Source organism: Scophthalmus maximus, chromosome 4 (assembly GCF_022379125.1).
Source record: "Scophthalmus maximus strain ysfricsl-2021 chromosome 4, ASM2237912v1, whole genome shotgun sequence".
NCBI classification, from domain to species: domain Eukaryota; kingdom Metazoa; phylum Chordata; class Actinopteri; order Pleuronectiformes; family Scophthalmidae; genus Scophthalmus; species Scophthalmus maximus.
Window position 1 is genome coordinate 24,693,552 of NC_061518.1, and position 15,451 is coordinate 24,709,002.

The following is a 15,451-nucleotide window of genomic DNA, read 5'->3' on the forward strand; positions in this document are numbered from 1 at the left end:
GTGTTCTTATATATGGGCCAGGTCATAGATTAAGAGATGTAATTTAATCAAAGACATCTATCTCTCCCTCTGACCTGCTTTCACTGAACTGGGAACCGGGAAACACACACTTGCACGCACGCGCGCACGCGTGCACACACACACACACACACACACACACACACACACACACACACACACACACACACACACACACACACACACACACACACACACACACACACACACACACACACACACACACACACACACACACACACACACACACACACACACACACACACAGATCACAGACACGGAGCAGCACTTTCTCCATTTAAGGATGAGACCAAATGCTGGTAATTTGGACAATTTAAAACTCGACAAGGAGCCGGTTGACAGGAGGACAATTAAGGGAGCGAGCGAGTGAGTCGGGAGAAGAGCGAGCAGAGAACGTAAAAGAGAAGACGGCGAGGATGCAGTTTCACTGAGAGAGCCGAGCGGGAGTCGGCTGACGGATTAATATGCAGATGAATAGTGGCACGTGTGCCCTAAGAATGGATAAAGTCATTTGTTTCAATAAGACAGACACATGGACACAATGAAAGAGCTCTCCAAAATAAGGAGAGGGAGAGGGAGGAAAGGCAGAATTAGCATGGAATTATTCAGATCCAAAGGGAGGCAGGCCAAAATGCTTTAGCAGAAATATCATTGAGTCTACACGGGATCAGCTCCATATTTCACCAACGTATTACGATTTTTTGAAGAGATACAAAAAGTCAGCCTGTAGGAATTTCTACGACTTATTTCCAGCCTGGTCCTTGATGAATAGAAGAGATGGAAAGAGAATACAACTTACGCACAGCCTCCTCTCAATTTGGAGACACTAATGTTGTTCCTGCTGCTGTGTGGTGAGGCTACAAATATGTAATGAACTCGACGGATAAAGTTTCCATTCAGAAGCACGAGAGTTGGCAGAGCCGATGGCATGAAGATAGAAATGGTGTCTGTGTGAACGTCCGAAGCACCGTCGTCTGGTTAACCGTGGTGGCTAGAGGCTAAGGCCGGTGCTCAGTGTGCTCAGCTGGTGTGAGCAGACGTTACCCATAGAGGTGTCAGATCAGAAAAAGGGCCCATCATTTTCTGGCATGGTCATAATGGTCTTTTAGAAAGCGACCACCTCTCTTTTCTTGTTAGAGAGTGCAGTCTTGTGGGATAAACACTGTTTGTGCCCTTCAGTCAAATGCGCTGACTCCTCTGACGGCCGCCTGTTCCTTCTCCGAACGGGTCTCCGCGCCGAAGTGGCCAGAGGAGCTCCCTGAATTTGCGGCACAACTGCCGTCAAAGCTCTCACTGCTAATATCCCACTCCAGCCTTCGTAATTCCCGACCACAAGCTGAACATCTCGACCCAGAGGGGGAAGAGGGGGAGGAGGAGGAAGAGAAACAAGGAATCCTTATCCTTAAAAATATACAAAAATGGCTCAGACGACGGAGACGCAGCTCTACAGAGTATTATCGGATGACCTCTTTCTCTGATGAAATATGTATGATGGGTGCTGTTTAATGGGAGAAAACAAGTGGCTGCTATGTGTTTTTGGAAAATATCACATCTGTGCCAGTGGAGAAGTGAATACAAAAGGACAAATGTTACGGTTGGTACAAGACAGCATTTTTTCCCATTGGTAATATTGCCGAAATTCGACCAATGCTATCGTCGCGTGATGCTGAAACTATAATTCATGCATTTGCGTCGTCAAGACTTGATTATTGTAATGTCCTGTTTTCTGATCTTCCAAATTGTTCTCCTAGAGGTCTTTAACTTGCTCAGAATGCTGCAGCCAGAAATATGATCACATAACACCCGTTCTGGCCTCTCTCCACTGGCTCCCAGTTCAAGCCAGACATGATTATAAGGTTCTTCTTTGAACATATAAGGCCCTGCATGGACTTGCGCCGCCATTTTTAACTGAGCTTATAACATCATATACACGTGCACCCCCCCTTCGCTGGTCTCCTAGCCATTCCACGAGTACACAAAAAATCAGTTGGTCACAGAGTATTTTCATTCCGTGCACCTCTTCTCTGGAACATCCTCCCACTACATGTCAAAGACGCTCAGTCAGTAGATCATTTTAAATCCAGATTGAAAACCCACCTCTACTCATTATATTTTAGCCGACAAACATCATCACTTATTACAAAAAAACGTTTTATGTATGTATTTTATGTTGTTTCTATTTTTATTTTCATTGCTTTATAATAACTGTCTTAATGTTGTTCAATTGTCTTATGGTTATCTGTTATTTTAAATGGTACTTTAAATTGTAAAGTGCATCGAGAACATTTCAAATGGTGATTTTACACTTTAAGTTACATTTTGATTGATTGATTGTTTGATTGTGAAAACAAACAAATCTAATAATATACTACTAAAATTCTAAATGCTCTAAAACCAGCGCCTGGTTCTTTTCTCTACTGACAAAATGTGACATGTGAACTTTGCTGCCTACGCCAGCTCCAGACTACAGTGCGTTGCATGACACTACTGTGTGGACTGTGGTTATCTGTGACACCTGACAGTCTGAGAAAGCAACTGTTTATATTAAACGTGCTCACGAGCTTAAGATGATCCTCTCTATGCTGCGCGTGTTACACTCGCACTGCCTCCAACTCTTCGCGCCCGACACCGCGTTCACACGTCGGAGAGCAGGAGCCACGGAGCTCCTGCTAATCACTGCTTCGGTTTTTGTAAGCCTTTGCTTGACTGACGCCGCGCTGCTTTCGCAACACAACTGTGCAACTCGGGGAAGAGGTAAAGATATAGATAGAGGAAAAAAAGCAAAGAGGCCCAGATGCGATATTGGTGACTTCACAAACTGCAAATTTGCAATTATAACTCACAGTTGGAGGCCGGGGCACCGCAATTGATTTACTGACTGTCCATTAGAACGGAGTATCGGCCAACGGCTGTTATCGGTGGGAACTTGTGAGTTATGGTTGTGTAACAATACAGATGAACTTCTACTAGCTGCTATCGCATTAACCTGCATCTTAATTCTTCCAACCCGTGAAGCCCAGGTTTAACGAATGACTGGCCGGTGAATTATGCTAATCCCCTCATCGAGCCGTCTTAACACACGTTTCTAAGCTCCTGAGGGCCGAGGACATGTATCATTAGCCGTGAGAGCCTCTTTACCTCTAATCTGACCCTAAACCCATCACATAAACTGTAATTTAAACTAACATCTTCATTCTTTGCTTTACTCAATCTTGATTCTGATTTTGGATACTCTCCGTAGAAATGATAATTGGTATCAAGGGGACTCTTCTGAAACATGTTATCCTCACTAGACATTTCATCCTCGTTAAAAAACAGACAAACTGAAGCAGAAAGCTCAGAATTTTCCTCTGGTTTTTCCCCAACAGGCCACATTAAGTCATTTTCAGAATATTTGCAACCTTTATCACTTATGCATGACTCATACATGCAGCATAATCCCCTGCAGCTATATATTAAAATGTCTTCCTGACAGCTTTACTGCCCCCAAACATATACTCTCTTCTAAATGCACGCGTCTGTCTATGTCCTGCCCACTACTGTAATTACACCCCAGTTTGAGACACTCCTGTGACCTTTATACATAAAACAAAACAGCCTCGGCCCCAAGTCAGCTGGAGAATACAGCCTAGCATGAGCCCCCTTCCCCATCTCAACAATTTCGTCCGGAATGTAATTAGAGCGGCAGCAAGAAGCTGCGCGGCGCGGCGCTCCACCCTGCTCTCAGCCCCAACCAAGGTAATTCTAGGCTCCTAATCCTCAGAGCCTAATGGGATTAGCTCCAGAGGGAAGGGGAGCCCATGTCGCACACAAATACATTCAAAAACCCAAACCCCTCCTCGTCTGTCTCGCCATCCATCGCTCTCTCTCTGTCTCTCTCGTACCCTCTCCGTGCCATTCCACTCTCTGACTAATGGGATCAGAAGCAGAATTGGCCATTTCTTAAAAATCACATCTGGTCCACTCAGTTTATTAATGCTGATGATGATCGGATGGAGTTAATGAGCTTTGAATCATGACTTATTCAGTGCAGATGCGAACATGGGAAAGAGCTGAATCTAAACTCAAATTATTAGATTTTTTTTGAGTTTTAGCCAATTATCAAAATCTTGTCTAAAAAATGATTTGTCATCTTGACAAGAAAAACAGGAGGAAAGACAAATTATTTTTTAAATTATTCACTTTGGTACAAAACAGTAGCAACGTCAAAAAACAAACGATTGTGGATTTTGTCAGTCAGCTCCGATTTGGCCACAACATGAATATTGGACTATTTGTTACTTTTGTCAAAGCTTTATTGAAGTGCCAGATTTCTGAACAGGGATTGGCGGGATGTTCAGGACAACGGCAACGTTCCTGTGATATGCTGCAGTAGACGTGCCAAATTAACCCCCCCCCCCCCCCGAGCTAATGAGCGCTAACTACACCAGTAACGTATTTAGTAGCCTTGAGCCTTAAAATTTGCGGCTTTCTAAGCAAAAAAGGCAAGAAGGAAGCGTCGCCTCGGAGCCTGGCCTGGCAGCCGCCTCCATCTCGCTCAGACTCACACTGGGTCCACGTTCGCTGCTGCCTGTGCCCATGGCAGACATTTTCACCGAGCGACAGGACAACTCGAGGCAGTGGAATTATTTTTACCTTGGAGAACAGCATGAAAGTGAGGAGACAAAAAAACAACAAAAACTTGAGGAATCTCAGTCGACTCAGGAGGTGTTAGCCCTCATTTACAGCATATCAGTGGTTGGAACCCCCCCCCCCCCCCTTGGCTCACACTGGTTCTGTTTTAGACGGCACATGAATATGACTGTGTGTAGGACGTGGGCTTTGGCAAACAAACAAACAAAAAACTCATGCTCACTGAATTATGGATGTGAAACTTCCTCCAACACCGGAGCACAATAACTGGAAGTCTTCTTCTCACTGATGCCAATGATTCAATGTTTGTTTTTTGCTCATGTGATTAATATTTCATGTATTGTTTTTTTGGTTGTGGACAGGGGCAGACTACATGTGATGTGATGAGCTGCATTGTCACATTGATGATATGCAACATGACCTCTTGACCTTCACTGCACCCCATCTGACCTGAAAGTGACACACACACACACACACACACACACACACACACACAGATGTGCAAACGCAAAGACACACACCGAGCAGCCGTGGGACAGAGCCATTCCGAATCACAGCTCCATCTCTGATCCCATCAGGCTGATGCTCTTGATCGAAAGCCCGGCCACAGAGACACCCCCGAGGTGTGTTCGGGCTCTGCCAACAGCTGGGTCCTTTCCAGCATCCCCATGTCTTATTCATGGAGACCCATCGGCTCTCATCACTCATCGGCAAGTCTCCCACGCAAACAAGTGCAGATACACATGTAGACACACGCGCGCGCCCGTACGCTTGCACATTCGCACAGACTAATCCACAAGGGCATCAGGCAAAGTGAAACTTGATCTGCGGAAACAAGCTAATCAGATTTGCTTCAGTTTGATGTGTGCTCTGGATTTTTTCTGTGTGTGTGTGTGTGTGTGTGTGTGTGTGTGTGTGTGTGTTTGTGTGTGTGTGTGTACCTAATCCAGGTCATGAGCTCCACAGTGTCTGGATCATAAAACTCCCTCAGTTCTGATAACTCCTCCATCAGCTTGGGCCAGAACTAAAGGGAAGCAGACAGAGACAGGTGATGAAAGCCCCCAGTGTTAGTGTTCATTGAGGCTGTGAAGCAGAATATGACAGCTACTGATATATCTTGAACGAAATCTCATCATGGCACTCCATATGACAGTGGATATGACAGCCATTTAGACTCTTCCAGTTGCCAAAATAAATTAAAGGGAAGCAATGACTTCGGAATCCTGTTAAGCCTCCATTCAAATGCTGTCATTTTCTTCTGCAACTCCCATTTCGGCATTTTCCATTTTTCTTAATATCGTCGCACCTCGTTTGCACAGAGTGCCCCAACTCTGTAACGAGGCCGACAACACGTTGATGAACCCAAAGCACCAGGAAAACGGCATACCTTGTAATACAGGCACCCGATCATTGCCAGCGGAACTGCATATCTGACAAGGCGTAGCTGGGGAATGAGAGAAAGAAAACAGCTCTAATGAAATGAAAATATAATCGTATCAGAGGCACAGAGAGTGAGAGTCAGACAGAGACATAACCGAAATGAAGACAAGCACACACATAGAGAGAGAGAGAGAGAAATAACACAGAGATAAAAGAGAGACGGGGCAGCGTTGCACCCCGAGAGTAACATTTCTCATGTGATGGGTGCTGGTGTCATGTCGTGACCACACTGACACCTAGTGGCCCCACGAGTAATCAGACAGGGTCGAGGCTGTGGATTCAGATCCAACTGGTCACGAGGCAGCAAAAATAATAATATATAGTGCTCTTCCAAGTGCGCAAAGATGCTATATCCAATCATAACATAAAGCAAATCATCAAAATGGAAAAATATTGTATCTTTCAAAATGTCTCAAAGTGAGACTGGTGATGGGCTGATGATGTGAGTTTTCAGTGTAAAAAGCCTGTCAGGTATCAGAAGCTGGCATAGCATAGTCTTGTTCACTAATTCATTGATTTGATCATATGCTGATCAAAATAACGACTCATCTTACACTATATTTCATTTAGGCAAACACCTGATAAGACACTGATGCATGTAGGTGTTCTGTTGATTGAAAGCAAGGTTTTTAGGGCAAATCGTGTTTATACTCCTAAAACGAAGATAGTGAAAGAAGTGCTGATACTCAGAGTCCAGACAGTGTGCTTGTATTTAAGCATTTCAAATGATACCCAGCGCCTTGGTTATCATTTAATGCACTTCAGCAACGAAGGCTTCTGCTGGATCAGGGAAACTGAAAAAAATATAAAATAAACCTGACCGAGAAAAAAAATACACTTAAAATTCCCCTGGACGGAAGAAAAGGTTAGAAAAGGTGGCCTGTCAATGTGAGGTTGCTCGGACTAAGGCCAATGCCCCCTGCCAGACAGGATCTCGTTAACAAACTGAGATGGAAAGGAAAGTCTATATTCACTTGCTGAAAAACATTCCATGAGTTTGTTTTTATGTGTTTGCACGGTGTGGTTACCCAGTGGCCAGAAGCGCAGGGCCGATGGTTGAACTGTACCTTTCCCAACACCAACATTGTGTGATACTTTCCATAAGAGCATTTACGAATATGGACAGAAAACCCAACATCTGACACATCCTGTTTTAAAATTATTTTACCACGTGTATTTTTCTGGTTTCTTTTCTCCTCTATGACAGTGAACTGAATATCTTTGGTGTGTGTACAAAACAAAACATCATGTTGGGGTTTGGCAAACAGGACCGACATTTTACAACATTTTATGGACCAAACAACTAATCGATCAATCGAGAAAATTAGCGTCAGATTAATCGATGATGATAATAACTGTTAGTTGCTGTTAGTGTACTCATCACTTTAAAATTATCTGTTAATAATAACAGCTTTTGTAACAACGTCTTTATAAGTAAATGAATGAAATGACCCAGCCAATGACCTGTACAGTGAACACAGTTCTCAAAGTCAAATATGGGCCTTTTCATATCCAACCTTTAGATGTTTGGAGGTGGAAACTCCTACCATGACTTTGCTGTTGCAGCGCAGAGTGGTGAGAAGTGGAGTCCACAACTCTGTCCCGCACACACCATAGGCTGCCACCGCACACATGTGGCCCGTCCATATGTACTTCATCCTGGGCGTGAAGAGTGGGAGAGAGAGGAAATATCAGTTGGCGTAAGCTGTTAAAAAAAGATTTTTTTTGAGCACATGTTTTCGCCAAGGTAAAATTTCGCTAATTATACATCTCAAGTGGTGGTGAAGTACCAGAGAAAATACGAGAGTCAGTCCTGACCTCCATGATACAAGGGCAGGCAGATTACAGAGCAGGTAAAAACGCCGCTCTCCAACTTCAATACTTGCACTTCACATCCCCTCAGCGAGTACGGCCGCATTAAATTCACACATGACAACCGCACTGTCTTCAGTTTAGCGGGAGACTTAGTATACTTTAATGAAATGGATCCAGAGTGGTTAAACTTGATTCAGTGTCGAGAGCACGGCGTCATTATCCAAGATCTATTCTGATCCAAACCACATGAATTACAGTTTTAATGGGAGAGAGATTAAACAGAGAGGAGAGAGGGCCGAGAGAATGAAATGAGCTGAAAAATAGTTGACGGGTGCAGAGACGGAGCCGTGAGAGGAAAGAGAGGAGGTGGCACGGAGGAGAGGCGCAGCCTCGCCGAAATAAATCTCAATACCGTTTTTTTCCCCCCTTTAATGCAAAGGAGCTGTGTGACAGAAACAAATGGCTTCCTGCACTTCTTGCCGTTCTCTCTTAATCAGCATTTTAGAGAAAGTGCTGAAATCAAGGGTGCCTGCTTCTGCACTATATCCCTGGCTGCTGCCGTGTTAAGAAATTTCTGACTCTGCTGTGCGAAGTCCTCTAAGTCCTGACGTTAACAGGAATGCACTGTATGAACGGCATGTTTCCAATGTACTGTATATCACATGCCATTCCACATATACTCAGGTCACCACGAAAACACCAAATGCAACATTTCCATGCACAGAGTGAACCAGCTACTGATCATACTGCTCTCAATTTTCTTGTTCAAATTAATCTACTTGAGTGAAACTGTGAAAACCACGTTGCTATGAATAAAACAGATAGCAGAATAACTCATAACGGACACCAGAAACTTTTGTTTTGTTTAGTTTTTTGCCTGCATAATTGTAGGTTTTCTTAAATACAGGCGACTGTAATATCTGTGATTTTCTTGAAACTCATCACAAAGACTCTACATTTAAAGACGATTATACTTAATGCCCCAACCCAGGAAATGTCGTGTTGCTGCCAAGCAAGGACAAACGCTTGACACTTATGATGAGGATTAAGGTCCAAATGTGTAATTTTCAGGGCGGCATCTGGTGGTAAAGTCGCAAACCGCAACCAACTGAGCAACCGACAGGGACACTTTATGGTGGCGCAGCGCTGATTCCATTTCTGGTTTGCGGCAGCGCTAAATATTCAACGTGACCGCGGCGTATTTTGGACCCTTTTTTGCAACCGTATTCAACACCACGTAGCAGACATAGCGACTCACACAGAGGTCGGGTCCACCTCATGTAACCATATTTAACTCATTCAGAGTTGACAAAGCGGTGAATATACATATATGAACACATAGTTATGGACAATATATATTTCATTTCTGTAAATAAGTTCTTCTAAATATTACACACTGTAGCTTTAAAGCTATGAGTCAGGTCTGGAAGGCTGGTTATACTTAAGATGGGAAGAACTGTGTGCCACAGGAGAGGTGTGATACCAATAAGCCAAATGCAATGCTGTATGCCTGACTGAATGCACTTTAAAAAGATATGCTACCACCATAAAGTAAAGCAAAAGAATATATTTGATCCTGTTTCACCTCTTAAACCACTGACCACACTCAGCATCACTGATGGGCGGAACACCCAACACAATTTATTTTTTTGTTTTTGAATCGAAATTGATTTGACTTTTCATGGAGGGCTGGGGCTCCCGTTGCAGGGGCGGGGTGCCCCCCCAATTCAATGGTAGGGTAAACACTGCATTAGGTTGACCGGTGGAAAAAATGCGCGCAACAAGATGGCTAGCAGCAACATCGGTGAGATTCAGCCATAAAATTTAACTGCTAATGCTAACTCTAACTGTCTGTTGACACCTGCCGTCCTCTCGTGGATGCGCTGCCTCTGCGAGCACTGGAAGTTTCCGGTTTCTTTGTCTACATTTGCATATTCGACAGCGATTGGTCTGTGTGACATACTTAATCTAGCTTGCCAGGATTCTTTTGAATTTCAATGTGAAGACAAAATGTGCTCAGATGCAAGTCCCAATAGCCAATGTCCGATATTTAAGAGGACAGGAACAAGAGAAAAACACTTTTTGAGTGGAGGGGGGCTTTAAATAATTAAAGTTTATATTTAACACAAAAAAAACTAAGTAGAGAGCACAGACTCCGTCCAAAAAGAGGAGACGCCACAGTCTGGAAAATTGAGGCAGTTGCTGTTGCCATACTGTTTGGTGCTCATTCTTCTGATTTGACAAATGAGAAAAAGCATGTCCCGGCAGCGCTCAGAGCTGCCAGCAAGGAGAGCGAAAACTCCGAGTGGCTGGACGTGAAAAAGTCCGCCAACAAGACAGATATTTCTGTTCAGCCTTGGTGCCTTGGACGGCTGAAAACCTTGTTACACAAGATGATATATTTTACATTAACCAGACATTACCAAGCCTATAGTTTTCTTTTTTTCCTCTGATTATAATTAAATAAACAGCAAACGTGCAAATATCCTTGTTCTTAAGTTCTGCCTAAATCAGATGAAATTCAACAGTAAAAAAAAACTAAGACAGCATATCTTACTAGCTAGAACAGTGAAAAAAACTAAACAAAGCATGCGTCTCATATCCTCGGAGAGCAGACATTCTCCTCTATCTCCTCCAATAAAGACTTCTGCTTTGTGTGAAACCTTTGGACCAAGCCCATAAAGTAGCCTGTCTGCCTGAGACACAGAGTGACCGTGCCAAAAACCAAAAAACAAGCCAAACAGCCCGAGGCTCAGCAGTCAATTACTTTGCTTTTGGTGTTACAGATTCCCACCGACTCCAAACTACTTACACATGTGGATCCACCTTCCACAGGGGCATACTCATTCTTCTGCCAGGCTTTTTTTCTTTTAACCCAGACCTACTTTGGCCCAGGCATCTACAGAGCCCTTTTCTGTTTGTGGGTTTACAATTTAGCTCCCAAGGGTTTTCACAAAGTTAGCTGTGAGTGACCAAGGTTTGCATTCTCCAAACACTCAGGAGCAGAAAGTGTAAGTAGTTGATATAAGAGTGTGTGTGTGTGTGTGTGTGTGTGTGTGTATCAGCTCTTGACGTATGCTGCTAATAGAACAATGTTCGCTAACTGCCTATAGTGGTAGCTGGGCACATCATAAACCAACTACATTTCCTTTTGGTGTTACAGGTTACTATAAAAACAACAACTATTTAGTATTTCCTCACAGTGTGAAAGCCAGCAGGACGCTCTCAGGGATTAGGCCAACGTCTGTGCGGCTTTTTGTCAGATTTGGGGAAGTTTACACTCAATCTCAGGCCACATTGCCCCGGATCGTGTAAAATTGCCAAATGCATTGGTTAGAGCACATCATAAAGCATTATCTGTTGTAATGTTCAAAGCAAAGTACACAAAAAAAACAAAAAGTAATTTCCCCCCCCTCATGATATTACATAACTTGGTCTGAAAAGCATGATTCTTCCCCCAAAGAAAGTTTCTCTTTAGTTCTTGTGGAGTCGTTTTTTTTTAATTGTTCCCTTGATTTGCATTCCTTGTGTGTCTCTGTTGAGTTACTTAGTTATCCCTCGTATTTTTTTTGTATGAAGTTTGCAATTTCCTGTTTTACTTTGTAGTTTGTTGCTGCACTTCCTATTTCACTGTCTCTTGTCGGTCACTCAACATTTCCTTGTGTTCTGCTGTGATTGTGGTTTTAATAAGTAAATCTATTGGTGATTGTCTGCACCTGTTGCTAATTTGTCGCACCTGTCAGCCCCGCCCACCTTGTGTATATAGTCTCTATGGTTCCCTTTGTCAGTTGCTCCAGTTCCAGAGTCCGGAGTTTGCATGTTCCTCCCCATGAATGCGTGGGTTCTCTACGGCTCACTCCCACAGTGCAAAGACATGCAGACCGGGGGTCAGGTTGATTGGAGACTCTAAATTGGTGTGAATGTGAGAGTGAATGGTTGTCCGTCTCTGTATGTGGCCCTGCGATACGTTGGTGACCTTTCCAGGGTGAACTCGCCTCTTGTCCAATGCCAGTGCAGTGGATTGGCTCCATTAATGGATTAAGCAGTATCGATAATGGATGGATTCCTCTTGCTCGTTTTGCGTTCCTGTTTTGATTATGCTTTTGTCCCTTTTGGTACCTGAAAGACTGTAGGTCTTTTTTGTTTTCCTTTTAATCTTTAGTTACTGCATTTTGCATTTTGTTTTAACGTCACTTCTGACAGAAAGATTTACTTTATTGATCCCAAATTGGGAAATTCTGGAAAGCATTCAGCTGGGACTACCGAAAGTCAGATTTTCAACCAATTTAGCGAGTTAACGTTAGCTTTTTAACAAGCTAATCAAAGATAGATAATCGATTCGCAGAACCAACAGACCCTTTCTTTCAAAACGTACTGTCCTAGAAAACTGCATACGTGCAATGTTGACAGGTGTAGCAACCAAGGGTCAGTTGTGTCAACAGTCAATTGTGTGGAACAAATAACTACAAGAGAGTTTCAAATTTCAGATGTGTCCACCACACAGTGTAGATCAGAGTAGAAATGATGAGGTGTCCAGCCGAGTCCACTCTTTCTGTTCCTGCTGTGAGTCATGTCACAGTCTGAGAGACTGAAGCACTGCAGGATGATGTGGCAGGTTGATCAAGGCTGAAGTGGACCATTCAAACACTTGGTGAAAAGCACTTGTATTTAAAAATCTGCCCACGACCGTTCGCAATCAAGCAGTCAAGACGTATCTGCATATATATGATCCTGAATTTAGACAACATGTGCGTGGGCGAGGGCTCACCTCATGGTGCTGAAAGCCAGGAGGCCGTAGAACAGCGTATGCAACAGATTATACGCCACATCTGGACGGAGAGCCGCCTCATGCCCTTCTCCTGCGCCTTTCCTCTCCTCAGCTGATACTCCTTTAGGCCTGCAGGGGAACAACAAAAGGCAGTAAGACAAAAAAAGACAATAGCGATGCATAAAACATTACAGCCAGACACTTGAGCAGAGCAGTAGAAAGGGGGGAGTGGGTGGAATCTACATCATTCAGATTTCAGCCGCTGTTCTTCAGATTCCAATAGCTCAGTTGCTGTTCTGTGCACAAACAGGCACACACTGATGGGAAGCCACTGCACGCAGGGAAACAAGAGAAAGGCCCGAGGGCAGCGATGTCACTCGCACAATTCTCCGTCCCACACAGAATCAGATGGACGCCGGCTTCCGTTTGACTACAAATCCAGATTGTCTCTTCCTGCGAGGTGAGGCGGGGTAAACGGGATTACATTAATTCCTGAATTGGCAAACAGCCCTTTGTTCTATAAGGTTAGTATTCTGGCCCTCCAACTGCAGAGGGCCAGGTGATATGCTAATGTGTTTAGCTCACCGCGGCCCCTCGCCTTGCACCGCAGGCAAATGAAGCTTAGGGAGGCAGCTGCGGAAATGTCTTACAGAGCGTGAAGCGGCAATGGCACCGCCGCAGTGATGTGGTGCGGAGACATGGGGCTGGTGACGGCCACTGTGACTGGGGTTCCGCCCATCCCTGATGTCCCCTCCTGAGATGAAACTCCATTTGTTCCGTGGATGGTCTGAAACTTTTCCATTCCTCTACACTCCACTACCTCTTTTCTTCAACTTCTCCTCATTAGAATGCACACGGTGTTGTTCACCGCTGCCAAATTTGACGATTAAATGCTTATTACTGGATGAAACAAGGTGCTAAACTGACCTTCTTGCACAATTAATCTTTTCGAACCAAGAAAGTTACAAAACTAATTAAGAAAATAAATGAGAACTTTGTGTACTGATTCCCTATTTTTTTTTTTTCTGTGCTTCCTACATTGCTAGTGGAAGCGTGGTGTTTACAATATACGTAGATTGCATATTGAAAAAACTTTCATCCCTTATGTGTTGGGCTCTACTTTCCAACTCTCAGATTCGTTTCAATATCATCAGTATGATACAATATTCCTCCTCCTCCAAAATATGTGAGAACTTCCCTCTCCAGCCATCACCTACCTGAGGTTGTGCAGTGCGCTCACTGCCATCATGCCACCGAGCAGCAGCAGTGTGAGGACGTAGGGGTACAGCAGGAGGGTACCGGCCAGTCGCTCCAGTGTGTCGAAGGGCAGCAAGCCGAAGGCCTCTTCACACAAATACAGACTGGCGTCGAAATCCCTGCAGGAGGGGAGGTGAAAAACAAAGGCCAGGGGTGATGGGGGGGGGGGGGGGTAGAGAGAGAGAAGAGAGAATGACACAGGGAAGAGAAAAGAGTTTTAACTATCAGTGGTACACTTTTTTTTGTGGTGTTTCTCAACACTCTTTGCTGTGGTCGTCACTCGAGTATCAGCGCATCAAGCACCATCTTCTCTTGTGTCTATGCATGAGGCTTGTTTCTGCAGGCCGTACGCGTGCTGACTTCCCATGCTCAAATTCTATTCACGTGGCGCAAAACCACAAATCACAAGTCTTGTGGATTCTTTTGAAGAAAGAAACCCCCCCCCCCAAAAAAAAATTAAGAAACGAGGAAGAAGTCTGAGAAAGAGCAATCAAGGAGAAATTAATTGAATGTAGTTACAGAACTAATTTGTAAATCCAACGTGAACTTATCCTAATTATCAGCAGTTCCCTGTCAACTGAAGCCAGTCGAGTTATTTTCAACTGCTAGTTCACAGTTCTGGCCTATAAGACTTGTTGTTCTCTTATTCTAGCAACTCTTTCAACTTTTTAAGCCAGTTTTGAAGCACGTCTTGGTTCCAATCATCCACAATCAAATCAAGATGAGGTCGTTACAGTGAAGTATACAGCCCAGTTCTTCCAATTACGCGAAACAAACCAGAAACATACTTGACAGAAAGCAGCGATAAAGAAAAACTTGTGCGGAGGACAAAACATTTATGACATAACGGAAACAATGAATAAATAAAAGCTCCATCCCTCCTTATGAAAAGTGCTAATTCTTTTAGTTGACAGAAAAAGAGGAGCACAAATGTGTACTGTCAAAATATATTGCATGTATTATCACAATGGGACACAGATGTGAATTATAAATTTGGATTGTTTTTTGTACATTTGTCCGTTTGGCGCTTTGCATCGACAACGGCGCTTCTGATGCACAGCCATGTGGATAAGTAATTGAACTGAGAATTGAGATTCCACAAAACACAGAACAAAACTCAAGAGGTAAAAAAAAGAAGAAGAGAGCAAGAAAGAAGACTCAGCCAGCGAGAGAGACGGGAACAGAGGGTGAGGCAGTGATCGAGCATAGAGGGAGAGAGTAAGCATTGCATTTCCTAAAGCCTCCTGAATAATTGAAGGGCCAGTTGTGTGGCACTGGGTTTGCGAGCTGTGTTATCTGCCACCCCAAAGCAGCTCTCCAGTGACTGAGCTGCTCAGCACACACACACACACACACACACACACACACACACACACACACACACACACACACACACACACACACACACACACACACACACACACGATCTGATTGATGGGGAGGCCTGCTGGCGTTACCCCGCCATCTATTATTCACACGCACTAACACTCCAGGTGCTAC

The 15,451-nt window shown here is 44.0% G+C and overlaps 1 protein-coding gene across 5 annotated transcripts in view; it reads right to left on the reverse strand.

Moving 5' to 3' along the window:
• The window catches only part of dpy19l3 (dpy-19 like C-mannosyltransferase 3), a 60,627-nt gene that overhangs the window by 18,914 nt on the left and 26,262 nt on the right, over positions 1–15,451 (reverse strand). For all 5 annotated transcript variants that reach the window (XM_035627343.2, XM_035627341.2, XM_035627344.2 and 2 more), the window contains 5 exons: positions 13,912–14,070; positions 12,695–12,823; positions 7,659–7,770; positions 6,059–6,115; positions 5,613–5,695 (listed from right to left, as the gene is read on the reverse strand). In XM_035627343.2, the coding sequence (XP_035483236.1) occupies positions 5,613–5,695; positions 6,059–6,115; positions 7,659–7,770; positions 12,695–12,823; positions 13,912–14,070 (540 nt within the window). The remainder of the gene's footprint in view (positions 1–5,612; positions 5,696–6,058; positions 6,116–7,658; positions 7,771–12,694; positions 12,824–13,911; positions 14,071–15,451) is intronic.